Source organism: Chroicocephalus ridibundus, chromosome 1 (assembly GCF_963924245.1).
Source record: "Chroicocephalus ridibundus chromosome 1, bChrRid1.1, whole genome shotgun sequence".
NCBI lineage: Eukaryota > Metazoa > Chordata > Aves > Charadriiformes > Laridae > Chroicocephalus > Chroicocephalus ridibundus.
In genome coordinates this window covers 158,523,868-158,541,055 of record NC_086284.1, presented here as the reverse complement: position 1 = coordinate 158,541,055, position 17,188 = coordinate 158,523,868, and the positions used below count along the sequence as shown (strand labels likewise).

Below are 17,188 nucleotides of genomic sequence, written 5' to 3'. Positions count from 1 at the left end.
CGAAACAGGTTTGGTTAAGATTCGATGATACTCTAAAGAAATGGAATGAATTAGGGCTTTGGTTTGTAGAAGCTGGAAAATTGCCTAGATATTGCCTGTGATCTGGAAGATGGAAATGGCCATTTCTGAGATAAGGAACTCCCTTTTCCTTAATGTGACTGGGATGGTGATGCTGAATGGAGAAGGGCTTTGTGTCAGATGCAGAACCAGGGGTCAGCGTGTGTTTTGCATTGTACTAGTTTCATTTAAGACCGCTTTCTGTCTGGATTAAAATAATGGCTCATAGTGGCAGTGGTCTCCAACCCCTGCTGCCTAATGCATGGTTGGTTGCTAGGAGGGCTGCTGTCATCCACGTTTTAGTTGTGGATGTGATGACCAATTTTGCATCGCTTTCCAAGCTTTGGCTGGATGACTCAGCTGGTCCTCTGGTGACTCATTTCAGTCTTCCATGAGCCCAGGAAAGACTAAAGAGGGAAGCGTGGCTATTTTCAGATACGAAAAACGACCAAACCCAAGGAGTATGTCCACAAAAGAGTACTGCAAACATCGAATGAATTGGGTATTTATACAGAGTGTAAACTCACCCCTTCCCACTGAAATTCCTTCCCCAGTTACTGTACTTCTGTGGAATCTAGTTTCCAGTCTCTTCTTATTCTTCATCCATATGGATATTGGAAAGCTCTCTGTCAGTGAGAGCATACGGTCTGATGAAAGTTCACAGGACTTTTGGTACTAAATTCCCCTAGCTGGTTTTGGTTTTTTGGCAGTTCCCCCTTCTCATCATTTACTGGAATTCTCACAATCATTTTACTAACAACCATAGGCCCACCCCAGGCCGTTTTTTTCCCTAGTCGTTCCTATGTTAGACAAAGCTAAGACGCCCAAGATTCTCACAGACCTATTGAAAGCTCTTGTGATTGACCACAAGATGTTACTAATTTGTTTTTTCTGGATCCTGCGAAAACAGCGGTGTATTTGCTCCTTCTGAGAAGATCATACAGAGCTTACTTTCCCAGAAACTCTGCTTTCCCCGTTGACTCAGTTTGGCCAGACTTCCTTTTCATCGTTAGTTGAAACCCGTAGGTGTGACTGTGGACAGCTTGGCTGCGATATCACCGGCACATCGATGATTCTGAACTCATTGTCCCACTGCATCTAGGATGAGTCCTCTAATTTCATTGCTGTAGGAAAAGGAAGGAGTTGAGTGTTCTGGATTGAAAGGACATGGCTGCAAAACAGCTGTAATAGTGCCAAAAAGATGCTTATAGAAGAGATGGGGTAAGCGCATAGCGACACGTCAGTTCACAAATGCAGGATCATGGATGAGAAGGAGGCCTGACAGCCTCTTTAGCTAGCCTTGTCATCTGTAGCCAGCTGTCCTTTCTAGTGTGGATTTTTGATTCTGTGGGTTTGGCTTCAGCAATTGTGCCATACCCGTGAGTGCCGCACAGCAGGTACTGGTAGCGAAGAGTGAGCGCAGTCGCACACAGCGTGAGGCATGCTCAGCTGCCCCTGTCTCTGCAGGGTGCCCCTCCGGGTCTCAAAAGCACCGAGCGGTCTGCAGCAAAGTTACACCAAGGATTGTCTTTCACCGTACACCCCACCAAAGTTATCACCTGCTTGCACTTTCTTGGCCAAAGAGGAACGTGTACGCCCAGTCTGGCTGTGGGGCTGTCTCCACCTAGAGCCTGGTTTTGAAGCTTGGTCCCATTTTCTAGCCCATCACAGCGGTAGGATGCCTCAGGCTGCACTGCGGAAAGCGTTTGGCATGTGATCTCCAGGTTCAGCTTTGGTCCTCTTCTGTCATGATCTAGTCTTGCCAGCACAAGAAGCCCAGCAGCCATGCCATTAAGCACTGTAGAGCTCAGTAAATAAGTATGTCGATAAATAATCATATCCTGCACAAAAGAGAAACCTGGGGGAGAGACTGCTGGTAGGCAGGGAGTTCTGCTGATACAGGTGGAGGATTTTATTGTTTTCTTTCTCTTAATGACTTCCCTTCCTCTGATTTCTTTTCTTTTAGAGCTTTGAGGGGAAGCAGGCACTTACTGGTGTCCCTGGGCTTCTTCATCGCACACAAGGGCCTTATATCCTTCTTTCTCAAGTAGATATCCTTTCCTGAGCTCCTGTTTACTCTTCAACACTCTGAAATCCTTCATGTAGTTTAGCTTCATGCCTAAATCAAGTTTTCTTTCTGTGTTAGCAAGAGGTTCCTGCATCGCCTGGGGTGCCCTTCCTTGGCCAGACAAGTTTCTTCTCTGCATGCTGAAGTGGCCTCTGTCCTATTAGACCTTGCTTAAAAAGAAAGTTGCTGTGATCAGGCAGTGTGGGAGATCAGGCAGGTACCGCCAGCCCCCAACCCCAGCAGCCAGCCAGCAGTGGGGCAGGGAGGTGTCCAGCGGCACTTCTGGGGGATCACTTGGGGCAGCATCTCTCATCTCTTTTGGAGAAGAGATTCATTGCCTTCATGGGTCATCCGCTGGCTGTGCACGTGCTTGCAGTTACCAGTGTTCCCAAGGTTACGCTCCCAAACATTCCGTGTTAGGGGAGACTCATGGAGACTGCTACAGCTCTCTCTCGCTATGGTCTCCTACGAGCTACTCGCAACTCTCAAAGGAGAAGGGATCGTAAGAGAAACAGTTAAGTGGCGCTTTTCTAGAGGGTTACTTTTGTCAGGCACAGCCTGTGAATTAAAGAGGGTTATTTTGGGGAGAAATGAGTCCACACCCAAACCCTAAACCCTGTGTCTCCCCAACGGTCTTTGGTGTGGGGCAGGTGGCTCAGTCCCACTGTGCCCTTTCTGGTTCTAGCTCATGGCCCCAGCCCATTTCATGTCATATGTTTCTGGGTTTATAGTCTTACTTTGGAATGCAAACCAAAAGCCATGAGTGACAGCAAAAAAGATTTCTGACTGTTTGGCCATCATGTTGGGGATGTTTTCTTGGTCTTAAGTGACAAGGAAGGTAAAGTCTGGAAGACAGGGTCAAAAATTCATGCTCAAGATGTGTTTCCTTGAGGAACTGAAGGGCTCTTCTATGTGCGGGTGTGTGTTTGCGTGCCTGTGTGAGGGCAGGTTATTTACAGAATTTTTAACTACTAAAACTGCAGGTCAGGTGATTAACCTGCAGTATTCTTTGTCTTAATTTCTGAAAGCACCCCATAGCCCTCAATGTATGAGAGTGCTGTAAACCCTGTGTTTGGTCATTCTTATTTGAAAGGGAGACGTTGCTGCAGAAGCGAGGAGGTGTAGTTAACCCTGGCTTTGGGATAGTTGGGAGGTCATCAAATCAGTCTATCTCAATTTTCTGCTTTGGCAGATCCCTCTGCCCAGCTTCCATACCTTTCCCCTTGCATCTTCGTCTTCCTTTGCAGCCCAGATCGCGTGTGTTTCATCCAGACCTCACCAGAGACTTGTTTCTCTCCAACAGGTCTGTGTCCTGATGGAAATGAAATGAAGGGAGGGACTTTGCGAACAGGCAAACTGACCTTTTCAGCCCAGCTAGTGCTTGATATGAGTTTCAGATTTCGTAAACAAAGCAGGGGCTGAATGTCATGCAATGGCCTCTTTGCAAATTAAACACTTAAGAAAAAATCCTGTGGGAGGGAGAGGCTCAGCCTGGGACTCCAGCAAGCCTTGCCCATGCCCTGCCTTCACAAGTAGGGTTGCTTCTAACAAGTGAGGTATGCGAGGTGCCAGCCATTCCCTGTGGTTTCGCCACACTTGTGGGCAAGTTGGAGTCATTGACATTACAAAGCTAATATTTACAGGTGGGAAGTCATCCAGGTGGGGAGGCAGCTGTGGTAGATGGGAAAAGCCAAAATATCCTTTGCAGGGGGCGGTTGTGGGAAGCCACGAGTGTGCCAGTGCTGCGTGGGTGAGGGGGGCACAGCCAGGGCAGGAAAAGGAAACACTGATTCATTTTGGTCCCTTTTCCAGAGGCCCTGGCACCTTTTTGCGGGAACTAAGATCACAGAGGGCCAGGTGGGGTGGTCAGTGAAGGGTGTAGGACCTGGGGTCAGGAATTGAGGAAGTCTTCGGTTTTCCCTGTAAGATGGGGATACTGTAGTCAATCCCTGTTTGGAAGATGGAAACTGAAGTGACCCAGCTGAGTGACTTGACGCACGCTGCCTGGAAAGAAGAGCCGTGCCGAGATCCTTCTTTTTTTCAGTTCTGCTTTCAGGATGCAACTCTGTCAGCAAGTAGCAATCAGAGATGGAGCCTGTAAGAAACTAGAGGCTATTGCATTACAGATCTGTTTGGAGGTTAAACTTACGGACCCACACGCATGCTAAACTGGCCTACAAGGCAAGCCCTGGCCAGTTTCATATTTACTGCTCAGGCTATCTTGTGTAGGTCTCCAAAGGGAACTTTGGGTGGTGTAGAAATGCCGTAGTTAAAGTTTGTTCCACTTCCCCTCCGTGGAGGACATACGATGGGAGGGAGGAGGGTGGCCAGAACACGTGTGCTGTTGCTGAACAGTCCTACCTGGCACATTGATCTGAGTAACTGCTTTTAGGCTCATCTGGCTCCATTTCAGCTTCAGGATGGGGAAGGCACAAAACATTCCTCAGTAGCTTGCTTTCCCCATATCCTCTGACCATTCCCAGCATTTCAGGAGCTCATTTAACCATGGTATTATATAACCCTCAGTGTGTCATGCCTCATCTTGAGTGGTGCTGCGGGTGTTACCATGCTCTCCTGCTCTTTAAGGAGATGCAGTGCACCTCGTGGTCCCCCCATCACCCAGCACATGTCTCAGCTCTGCTGGGCCCCTCTCTGAGAAAACTGAAGGAGGGATTTCTTCAGCAGAGCATTTTATTAGATAACCTTCAGTGTCCTCCAAAGATAAAGCTTCAAAGCAGGGCTTCTGTCGATCCTGCCTATCTGACTTCATCTTCTTTTTTTCTCTTCCCGACACCAGAGAAGACTTTCTTCTCCTCCTTGGCCCTTGGGAGTACTGAGTGTTTGGTAGAAAACTTGGTCCTGACTTCATTGACACCCACTTTCCTAAAACGTCTTTGCACTGAGATTGTGCATAACTTCCTTTGCATGCTCATCCAGACCTTGAAGGCTTTCGGGTGCTGCTGCCGCCTCTGTCTTTATCGTTCATTGCCTCATTTTGTTCTTGGCACTTCAGAAGTCATCACAGGAGCTGGAGGCTTCTCTCCCTGGCTTGGGAGGACTTTTGTTCACTGAGGTATATCCAGCAGGGCTACGTATCTGCCTTGTCAAGCTGCCAAGACCTGCCATGGGCAGAGCAAACTCCCAGGTTTCTTACATTACGTCTGGAGAGCACTTGGACATCTTGGCATTTGCAGCATCATTTCATGATTTCTGTAGAGGTGACAGTCCTCCTGTCAGCTTTGACAGGCATGCTGAAGGGGGTTTACTTACAGGGGTCTGGTTCTGCTTTGTCAAAGCTGTAGCCTATCAAAGGTATTCATTTACTGCCTTCATTTGTGTTCCACTCAGTGACATTGAGGTGTCCTGGAGAGAGGAAGTTTTGCACTATTCCAACTGCGCTGGGTTTTCCCCTAGGAAGGTATCTAGGGGTTACCTTCCAGTTCAGGGGAGCACGGACTTGACTGCTGGACCTTCTTACACCAAGATCTAGAAATTGGTGTCAGGTCCAGTTGCTGCAGCATCCGCAGGGAAGTACTGAGGCAGCCAAGCCTCTGGTGAGGAATATTTGAACCTGCGTTCTCAGGTGTTGCATTGTTAATTAACTGTAATGTGAAACATAAACTAGTCACATGATTAACTGAGGAAATCTGTAACATCTCTTGTCATTACTGCAATTCATTAAAGTGGGAGATGGAGGTGACCCCGACAGAATCCTTCACTGAGGTGTAATCAAGGATTTAAATGTAAGTGTATATATTTGTCCCTGAGATTTTGTTTCATGTCCCTAAAACCAGGAATATGTCAGAGGAGCCTGCAGCTTGTTACTCAGGCTCGTGGGCACCTGAACCCACATCAAAAGGATGAATAAGAATTGTGATGTTTCTAGATTAAAGAAGATATTAGGGCTTTGTGGCTTGCAGTGGATATGGAAGAGTGGAGTTTTGTAGTGGTAAGATGTGAAATTGTGGTCACCGAGCACTGAAGGAAAGGCTTGATATTGCAGGGACTCTGTAACAGACTTTGTTCTATAGAGACAAAATAAAGACAGCATACGTGGTTCAAAGGGCGTTCTGTGGCTGCTGGTGGCTTGTATTCGCTAATTCCTGAGAGTTTGGTGTTTCAGATGTGTAGCAGGCTTATTTAAGTGGTTGCCCACAGTCCAAATCCAGCTCACACAGCATTGTGCAGTGATGCACCAGCTGTGGGGAGTGCGGGCGGATGAGGCTGGAGCAGCCTAGATGTTTCCAGACTCCAGCACAGGGTCAGGCTCAGGGTAGTGTTGCCTCATCTGGTCTGTGTGAGGTGCGCCAGGGCTCTGGGTAGCCCATTTGCCCCTGAGCTGCTCATGAGGGCTCTCACTTGATGTGGCAGGGGTTCTTCCTTGAGCATATGGACCCAGTGTGGCCAGCTGTGCCTATCTCAAAGTCTCCATGCCATAGCCCTGGGAAAAGCAGTGCTGCCCTGTGGGGTCTCTGCAGTGGAGAGCACCCATCTCCCACCACCCCCAACACCAGAGATGTCCTGGAGGGGAAAGCCGGTGTGTGCCGTCTCACCAGCCTTCATCCTGCATTGGTACATAGGCACTAGCAGCCCCGGCCAGCGCTTACCACCTCTCCCAGCAGCTCCTGTGTCCGCGGGTGGGTGCAGTGGAGCTAAAGTCTCAGGGGAGGGAGCAGGAGGGACAGGGCTGGCTCAGAGGAAGGTCTCCCCAGTGTTTTATTAGCTGCGTCCTCTTTGCCCTGGTCAGCTGAGAAAGCTTTCAATACCCAGCAGGCAAGTCGCCCTGGATTTAAAGAGTCAAAAAGGAAAGTGAAGAAAGCAATAAAGATGGTTTTGGAGTGGAGACAGCAGTATCCTGAGCCACATGCCAAAATAACCTGCTCAAGCCATGATAGGGAGCAATTGCCTACACCCCCTCCATGCCCATCAGTACTAACTAAGGTCCTGGTTGATAACTTTTATCCTACCTATAAAGGAAAGTCATGGTGTGGAGAATGAAATAGTAAGCAGGGTTGCTGATGCTATAAGTGCAGGAGAGGGATGAGTAGGAGGATAGTCAGGGGGATACAGGGTGTGAAGGTGATGGTGATGAGAGTTCCCTGACCATCACGCTGCAGTAGGAGATGTGCTTTTCAGGAGCGGGGGAGTGTAGAAGGATGCTTAGCTTGCTTTGGTTGGTTTTGTCTATGGCTACTCTGTGCATTGGAAAGTCTTGCTTTTTCATCTGGCTATGGGGCATGGATCAAATGTGGCAGCTTGGAGCCACGTGAAGCCAGGTCTGGAGCAGTGTGGGGAACAGGCTCTGTAACATCTTTGAGAACTGCACCCGCTACGTAAGTGTTTAGGAAACTACTAATTAGGATGAGACAGTTTAACTAGCAGGACAGGAAAAGCACAGCAGGAAGGCACGGAGATTTTCACCTGGAACAAAGGCTCCCTTGACATCTTCTGCTCACCAGGAACAGGAAGGAGCTGAGGCTGTTGAGGTCTGAACTCCACTTTGAGGTTGTCTCCAAACATTCAGTAGCACAAGGGAAGGAATTTGTGTAGCCTCCACGGACATAAATTTTGAGGAGGTTCCAAAAGCACAGTGGTACTGGGGACAATGCCTCAAAAGGGGCCACAGAGAGGCCACCGTGAAGAGGAGCGCTGTGCTGGAGACACGGCTATTTTGAAGGTGCAATAGGTTAACCATACCTGGCAGATCCCCTTTACATTGCCTTCTTAACCTGGGCGTGGATATGAGTTTGCAGGCTTGTGCCTCTCTGGGGAGGAGTGGAAGATATTTATTTCAGGAGTGTCTTGTGTGCATCATTTATATGCTGAACACATGCCATGTGCTTTCGACGGTATTTTTCAAGCAGGCACTGTCGTTCTGGCGGCAGTCAGCAAGCAGCCTCTGGTTACAGTGCACTGGCAGCTCTGCAGGTACTGCAAAAGGTCTTACTGCCTACTTAATACAGGGCAGGGGCTTGGTCTCTTGCCACCGCAAAGGCCACATTTATAAATCAGCAGTAAGTGCTAGGAGTAAAGCAGAAGAAAACATCAGTGACTTTCAAACTGTTCTTTCTTTAGTCTCCCAAGTGTATTTTTTGCCCTTTGGGGTGAGGTGGGTGGATAGGGAACTTTACCTCATTTGCTTTCCTGAAACCTGTTGGAAGTACAAGTGAGGCGGCTGCGTGATTTGTGTGTGCATGCAGAAGAGGACTATCTGAATTGTAAATAGCACCTGCTAAATTATTATTAAGTGAAAGCTAACGTGGGAGGAGTTCTCAGGAAAAAAAAGAAAAAAAGTCGTCTTTTACTAAAAGTCATTCAGGCTGTTTTAACACTTTTCCCTGGCTGCACACTACGTACTTCAGCTCATGTGGATGCTACGGGGAGTTACATGAGTCGTATCAAGGACGGGGAGGCCCCATTAAATCCAGTTACTGTCAATTGTGTGACAGCTTTAAATGGCTACACTAAAACTCATTATTAAAGAAAGGAACTATCAATTTTATTTAATGCATGGTGCCCAACCTTGATTCTGCTCCCAGCCCAGAGACTTGCCATGTGCAAGGGTGATATAAAAATTAGACCTGCACTCTTTAGGGCTTGTATTTAGCTGTTGCGGAGTCCTGTCTGCAGCCTGACTGGCTAACTGGGGCTGCGGGAGGCTGCCCTGCACCCCTGCCAAGGCGGAGACCAAGCCTGAGCCCAGGCGAGTTCAGTCCGAGTCACCACTTGCCTTAGTCCGGCCAAAGCTTTTGCTAGTGCAGGTGGGGCTGCTGAGCCAGGATTTGGGCAAGCGGGAGCGCTCAGTAGGCACGGCTGCTCATCCTGAGCATCTTCACCCGCTCCGTTTCTGGCGGAGAGCAAAAAGGCAAGAAGCTAGGGGACAGCCTCGGGCCATCCCATGCAAGATGTGGCAAGGTGTCTGCTAGGATCATCCTGCAGCAAAGGGAGGCAGCAAAAGAGGCCCAGCCTCCCACAGGGTGTTTCTTGGCAGACCTGTGAGCAGGGGTTTAAGAGGACTTTTCTCAAGCGAAACAGGCCATTTTCAATCCCTCCACTGTTTATGGCCCCTCCATCCTTCCAGGACCCCAAGAGTGAGGATGCTACCCAGCAACATCCCCACTCGCCCTGGGGGATGCTCAGGGGGGCATCGCTGTCACAGGCCTTGGCTGGCATGGATCACCCCGTTACTGCCAGCTTGTTTCTTCATGGACATCATGGCAAGCTATTGTCAGCCTATGTAATCAAAAGGCTGAAATTATAAATCATATTATAGGCTGTAATGAGGAATTTGATCCCTGTAACAAACCATCCAACTTTTATTCACATATATTACTATTTCTGCTATTGCCGTGGAGTAAAGATCCTTTTTTTTAAAAAAAAAAAAGAGCACGCCACCAGCACAATTTGATAGTGTCCTCAGGATATTTAGGGTTGTGTTTTTCTCACATTAGCTGCACAGGCAAATTTGCAATAAAAATGACTTCGCTGCAGAAGCCTTCTTTTCCCATCACCAAGCTGTCAGTCAGCCTGTAATTTCTTGGTATTGGACTATGCTGAAGAGCTGGTCGAGTTATTCTCCTTACAACATGCCCCTAAAACCTTAAATGTGAGAAAATTATTTTGGATGGAAGGAAGAAGATTTCATACTTCTTCTTTTAGGGGAAAAAAAAATATTTCTCATGTGATGAGACATAAACTCTGAGGAGGGTGGAAGTGGCAGCCGAGGAGCCCAGAGGCCTCCCTTTAGCTACAAGACAGCCTGCTTCCTCCACCGCCTCCGTTTTTGGGGTACCAGGGTGGGTCAGTGTTTGTCCCCTGTTCCTGTCCCCCTGCTGAGGCTGCCAGCAGTGTGGCAGGGACAGCAAGGGGCTGGTTGTTGATGTGGAAACCAGTCCCTAACAACAGCTCGTTTCACCAAGGGGCACAGGCGACCATCTGACGTTGACAACATTGAGTGACTGCTGACCTTGTTTCTAGTGTCAGCTGATATCAACTGGAGCCCTGCCAGTTTGCACCAGTTGAAAGTCTGTCTCTTAATGGTGGCAATTATCCTGATTTTTACAGCGGCGCTGAGGAAGTTGCAGCTGCCGTGCTTCACATCCCTGACTTTAATTTGGGATGCCTGGGTCTTCTGGTGTTACCTTTAGAGGAGTGTGTGAGAAGAACTTCTCTCCTTGTTCTGCATCAATTGTGGTTTTTTTTCCCGTTTTATTTTGTATGAAGAGATATTGCTCAAGCACGCCATGGAATGAAAGCCATAAAACTATAAATTACACCTCTGCTAGGTCCACAATATGTTACCAATTACATCTGCTTTATTATTCGCGTCCAGGGGGAAAACATACATCAAACCAACCCCACTCTCCAGGCAGGTCGGTACTGTACTGGAGGGAACACCGTGACTCTTCTTAATCAGTGGAAAAACAAACAGAGTTTCGGCTCACTCGCATACGATATTTGTGTCTGGATGACAAGTTGAGTAATATCGCTGCGGTTCTCTGAGCTCGCTGCGTGCCACACGCTACGGCATTCATGGCAACATCATCGCCCCGTGGAAAGGAGAGAAGGCACTTAGAGGGGCAGGGAGCTGCGGGGGTTCATGGACCCAGTCGTAGGGACCTTGGAAGTTGCTGCCAAGGAGGTTGGTGGGGGTTTGTTAATACGAGTTGCAGCAAACAGCATCAGAAATCATATTAAAGTCAGGGGTCACGTCTGCAAAGGAGGGCACGCAGGGCTGTGTTTTCCCAGGGCTTCATTGCTAGAGTGGGGTTAGTGGGGTTTTGCGTTGCGTTTTCCAGCAGGGGTGAGGGTTTCCCCATGTGTCCTGATAGGGGTTTTCTTCTGCGTCTGCCCTGTCTTCACAAATTCATCACTGCGTCAGGGATGAAGGTGGGGGTGTTGAAGCAAACCAGAGCGATTGCCTTGCTGGTTACTTCTGTGTAGCTTCATACAGTGGTTTTTGGCTCGCCAGCACGCCCCTCTCATGAGCAGTTCCTGGGCTTTGGGCTGCTGGGAATTAAGTGGAAAATGGTTTTTGTGTGTGTTTGCTTGACCACACTACTCAGCATTGGCTATGTGGAGTAACATTTGTATTTCTCTATCTGGGTGTATATGTTTATGCATCATCTGTGTGAGCGTGTATGTGCACACCCGAGCTACAGAAAATCTTCCAAAGAGCAACACGGACTAGTGGAGAACGGGTTTCTTTTAGGAAAGGGAGCTGAGTGTTAGATACTCTCAGGTCTCCACATGAAGAAGTCGTCCATGTGCACTGCGGAGTTTGTTGTGGTTTTGTCACTGAAGCGTTCATTCAGCTTTTAACTTTTTAAAGTTGAAAACAAGTCAAGGTTATGTTTGTGCTTAATAATTCAGCAACGGTGCCAGCTCAGCATATTGTCTTTTTCTTCCCTAGTCATTCTGGTTTATTAAAAAGAAACACTGATGACAGATAGAAGGGTGAAGGAGGCTGTGCCTTTCTGCTTTAACTCCCGTTGGCGCTGACTCCTTCCCCAGGAATCCCCATAGATTTGTGCCCTTCACAATACCTTTGTCCCAGCGGTACCATCCTTACCCTGGGCAGGGAAAGCTGTCGGCAAGTCAGGACTTAGATGCCCTCTTCTCTGTGGACCACGACTTTTTTTCTGAATAGGAACGTTTTCTGTTTCAGTGGAATATTACTCAGAATCCTTCAGTAAGTCTGTCTCAGTGATACTTTATTTTCACTTTGGTTATGAGGTTGTGGGTTTCTTTCTTTGTTTGTTTGGTGGGGTTTTTTTTTAATAAAGATGTAGAAGATCATTAACTCTTGTAGGACCGAAGAAGCTTGCAGTAAAATAGGTTTTAGTCTTTTCTTAAAAAGTAAAGTTATATTCAGACCTAGTTCGGCCCCATGCTAGTGTGTACGTTGCTTCATTAACAATGCCGTTCATTTCCAGGGGATCTGCTTTCCAGTGATGGTATTGCCACTGTGAATAGATGAACACAATTTTATAAATCTGGGAGAACTGAGAGCACACAGTGAAGCTCATGTTGTGTAACTCCCATCTCCAGTGTCCCTGAGCACAGACCAGCATTGTGCGCGATTCCCACACGCAGACTTGGCAAGCAACCTGAAACATCATCTGCCGCTTCTGTCCTGGCTCCTCAACTTTGTTTGCGCACCTCCATTTTGTCATGGTGTACCATCTCCTGGTCCCATCCTGGCTCTCTACAGGCCAGAAGCTACACGGTGGTTTTATGGGAATAATCAGAGCACTTAAGTCAGCTCCACCAAACTGTTTAGTATAAGATGAGCCCGAGGATTTGAGATTTGGCCTCCACAGGCAGAATACTTTGCAGTATTTGACATCAGCCCTTCCTGAGAGCTAGATATATTCCTGGAGACAATGGGAATAGGAGTCTCTTTAGGCAGAGGAGGTAAAAATAACATTTACATTCCTGTTATGAAAAATGAGAATGGGGAGAGCAAGAGAGCAGGAATCTTGGTTGTTGTTAGCATAGTTCAATCAGGGGTAATGATTTATTTTATAATAATATTTTATTTGTGTTGAATACATATTTCTGGAAGAACTTTGGTTTTCTGTATGTGTGCGCGTGCTATATCTGAAGCCTGTATCCCATTTTCCCTTCCTGCCACTGAACAAATGAAGAAAGCTGGGGAAGGCATCTTGACACTGTGGATTCACTCTGATGTTGTATTGCAGGTATGGCCTCGCATGTGCAAGTTTTCTCTCCTCACACCCTTCAGTCAAGTGCCTTCTGTAGCGTGAAGAAACTGAAAGTGGAGCCGAGTTCGAACTGGGATATGACTGGGTACGGCACACACAGCAAAGTCTACAGCCAGAGCAAGAACGTGCAGTCCTCCCAAGCAGCCGCCGCAGCAGCCGTCAACGCCTCCCTCCAGATCCCCAATCCAAGCATCCCTTACGAACAGACCATCATCTTCCCAGCAAGCACGGGGCACATCGTGGTGACATCCGCCAACAGCACTTCTGGTGTGGTTGCAGTGTCTGGGCAAACACTGGGCGGGCCACACAACCTGATGCGTCGCAGCACTGTGAGCCTTCTGGACACCTACCAAAAATGTGGACTTAAGCGCAAGAGTGAGGAGATCGAGAACACAAGCAGCGTGCAGATTATCGAAGAGCATCCACCAATGATTCAGAACAATGCCAGTGGGGCCACTGTAGCCACTGCCACCACCTCCACGGCCACCTCCAAAAACAGTGGCTCCAATAGCGAAGGGGATTACCAGCTGGTGCAACATGAGGTGCTCTGTTCCATGACCAACACGTACGAAGTGTTAGAGTTTCTTGGCCGTGGAACCTTTGGACAAGTAGTCAAATGCTGGAAACGTGGCACTAATGAAATTGTGGCTATCAAGATCCTGAAGAACCATCCTTCCTATGCCCGGCAAGGCCAAATTGAAGTGAGCATCCTGGCTCGGCTGAGCACAGAAAGTGCGGATGACTACAACTTTGTCCGTGCGTACGAGTGCTTCCAGCACAAGAATCACACGTGTTTGGTCTTTGAAATGTTGGAGCAGAATCTCTATGATTTCCTAAAACAAAACAAATTCAGCCCCTTGCCCCTTAAGTACATTCGACCAATTCTCCAGCAGGTAGCAACTGCCCTAATGAAGCTGAAAAGCCTGGGACTGATTCATGCTGATCTCAAACCAGAGAACATCATGTTGGTAGACCCATCCCGACAGCCATATAGGGTCAAGGTCATAGACTTTGGTTCAGCTAGCCACGTGTCTAAAGCTGTGTGTTCTACCTACCTTCAATCCAGATATTACAGGTAAGAGACTGGGCTCATGAAATGTTACTAGGATAAATATTTTACCTATGGGAATTTTCCTGTGTTCCTGTAAATGAAGGAGAGTCATCCCTTAATCCTAAACGGGGATGGCTCTTCAAATGCCTTGTTGGTGACAGAAAAAATGGTTATCCTAACCTCTTGGAGTTTACTTGCATTGAAAACCATGGTAAATTTGTAAATAACCATAAAATGTTGTAAAAACCCAAGCGTTTACCAGTTACAATTTAGAAAGCCTTTCAGCTCTGTCAGAACTTCGTTCTCTCTGGGACTGTTTCCAGAAGAGGGCATGGATCTGGAGAGTCCATATTTCCTTTCCAAGTCAATGCAAGCAGGTTCTTGGTTTCAGTAAACAATCAATCCATGCATCAGCTGTGTCTTACACTCTTTATTTATATGTAAAACCAGGGACGTTACAGGAGTAAGGTTGGCCCACGGGAAAACTGTATGGATGTAGAAGATGCTTTGTCAAGGAGTTGTTTTCATACAGGCTGTGGAGCTCACTAGAATCAATGAGAGTATTCTGGCTGGCTCCTGTTGGCTCTGCTCCAGGTGAGCAGGCAGCCTGGCCAGGCTGGAGACACCTTTCTTCGTGTGGGAGTCTGTTGGCAGGGATGAATGAGCATTGTCAGTAATTTGGTGTTGGAGAGTTGGACCGAGGACCTGTCGTAGACAGTCAATTCCCACTCACAGTGCTTTTAACTACAGGTATGTTATGTACTAGAATGGAGTTCTGACCTCTGTGTAGGGGGGACCAAAGCAAAACGTGTGAACCGGCTATATCCCTCTTCAGCCTGTTGAACAGTTTCAGCAAAGCAGCCTCTTTCCATAATCCCTGGAAGTCATGCTCTCCCTCTGTCTTGACTCCAAGACACAAAGTCTCTCTGTAGTTGCTGTCCTCAGACCCTCCCTCTGCTCAGTACCAGGGAGCTAGATTCAACATAACAAGGACCAAGAAAAGCAATTCTTCTGCTACCTCAGGGGTGGGGGGGGAGGGTGTGTGGAATTTGTCTTTAGATGACAGCTGAATTTAGGACTGTTCGAGCCATGTTTTTGTTGTTGTAATACTGTGAAACAGGGGCAAAGAGGGAAAATGTGATCCTTCTTGATGACTGATTTAATGAAAATCAGTCCTGGCAGCATCCACAACTCATCAGATGGGTTACAGAAAAGCAGGGTGGTTGCTCTGTTTGTAAATAGGAAAGAAATCTGTTTTATTTGTGGGGAGGACTGGGGACAGAAAAACAACGAGTTGATAACAGACCCTTTTCCTACTTCATAAACATCACACTGGCAAAGCCCACCTGAGCTCTGAGCTTGGGAAGAGTTAACTTTCACAGGAACAGGAACTTTGACAGTGTAGCACTGCAGCAGCTGATTTTTATCTGCTTGTCCTTTGCTCTGAAGGAGGCCAGAAAAAAATCCCCAACCTGAGTTTATACCTCAGAAGAGGCTTATTAAATGAAATATTTTACCTGATGACAGTCCCATCCTCCAGGAGAGGCATGTTTCTGTGGTAAATATGCAAAAGCTTTTAGGTTTGCAATTACCTGGCAGAGTAGAAGAAAAAAAAAAAAAGATAATACAGGCATTTTGTTGTTGAGTTATCTGTGATTCTGCATTAGCAGCCTAGGTCCCTAGCTGAAAGACAGAAGGGGCAGCCAAAATGAAATATGTGACAGAAAGCAGAAATGAAAGAGAAAAAAGGTTCATTCTCAGCAACAAACAAGGAATATTTTTGTGGCAGTCTCTGGGGAGGAAAAGGCTTGATAAAATTTGCTTTTTATATTTTAAATGTTATTCCTGCCCAGTCTGAAGTTGTAGCTTGTTAGATAATAAGTTCTGTCTGTCTAATTCCTCCCTTGTTTTCCATGTCTGAATTGATGGAAGGAGGGGAAAAGGGGCAGCAGCTCACCGGGAAAAAAAAATAAGAAAAAGAAAAATCTGGTTGGGTTGAATTACATCAGCAGGGGGCTGCTGATGAAGCTAAATTCAAGTCATGAGGAAAATTTATATTCTTCTTCATTTTCTGATGGGGAAAAATACAGCACAGAGTAAAGACCCATTCCACTCCAAAGAGAAGGAACTTTCATGCTAGAGGAAACACAGGGCTTTATAAAGATTTCATGTGTCTTCCATTTAATTTACACTTGTTTTGCTTGCTAGAGTATAAAAGACATGGGGATGACTTCAAGAAATGGCACATTTAAGCTGAATGTGAAGGAAAAGCTTCTTCAGAGTAAAACTTCTCAGACTGTAAGCAGGCAGGCCAAAGAAGTGACAGAAGCCCTGTGCCCCATGCATTTGAGGAGAGATGAGGCAGAGTGCTGGGGAATATAACATAGAGGTCAGCTCTCAGCTGGAGGTTTTTTATCATGGGCTTTTGGGAGCAAATTTGCAGGTTGTCCTCGTATTTTATTAGCAACTTGCTTTTTCTTTTCCCTCTTTTGTTTTTTTTTTGGGTTTTGTTTTTTTTTGTTGTTTAACACTACTCTCAAAGAATGCGATGGCCACATCCTTTCAAGTGAGGAAAGTTGCGTGGGATCCTGCTCATTCTCAGAGCAATGTAAGGCCTTTCCTCTTCATATAAAATGATAGGCCGGTCTTTTTCTCCTGGAGGTGGAATACAGGAGTGTCTTTAAACAAACTCCGTGCTCTTTCTTGACCCGAATCTGCATAGCCCAGCATAAGCTAAGACAGTCCCAGGGCTGCCTGCAGACTTTACGTGAGCAATATACCACTGCTGCCTTGTAACGGGCCCTGAAGAAAAACCGGATCCCTCACCCCAGTTTCTTGTGACAGGAATGGTGGGCAGACTTGGTATCGGGGGCCTCACTGGGCGCCCCAACATCAGGACGTCTCTGTCCCACGAGGGCTATTTCTCGTTAAGGCAGTGCTCTCCAGAAGGATCACAATGGTGTTGAGGTGGCAGGGTGGGACAGAAGGTATCAAAAATGGTCACCAAAATATCTTTAGTCTAGAAAAACTTAGCTCCCATCCCTGTCAGAGGAGACAGCCTCCTCCAGGCTGTATCTGCTGCCATAATCGATACTCTGGAGATTTTTCTCCCTTGCTCCTGACTGTAGAGGGGCCTGAGAGAGGCAGGACATGCTAAGGTGGGCCTTGCAGGAACTCCCCCTCGCGGCTCAGAGTCCTCCTTTGGTCGGGCAGCATGGCCGCACCCCCAGTGCCTGCCCCAGGCCTGTGCCAAGGGCACAGGGTGAGCGTGGGAGGGCTAGGGAC

The 17,188-nt window shown here is 47.3% G+C and overlaps 1 protein-coding gene across 4 annotated transcripts in view; it reads left to right on the top strand.

Annotated features, from left to right (window-relative positions):
• HIPK2 (homeodomain interacting protein kinase 2) overlaps positions 1-17,188 on the top strand; it is a 132,461-nt gene that overhangs the window by 30,225 nt on the left and 85,048 nt on the right. For all 4 annotated transcript variants that reach the window (XM_063320438.1, XM_063320423.1, XM_063320432.1 and 1 more), the window contains one exon: positions 12,829-13,927. In XM_063320438.1, the coding sequence (XP_063176508.1) occupies positions 12,829-13,927 (1,099 nt within the window). The remainder of the gene's footprint in view (positions 1-12,828; positions 13,928-17,188) is intronic.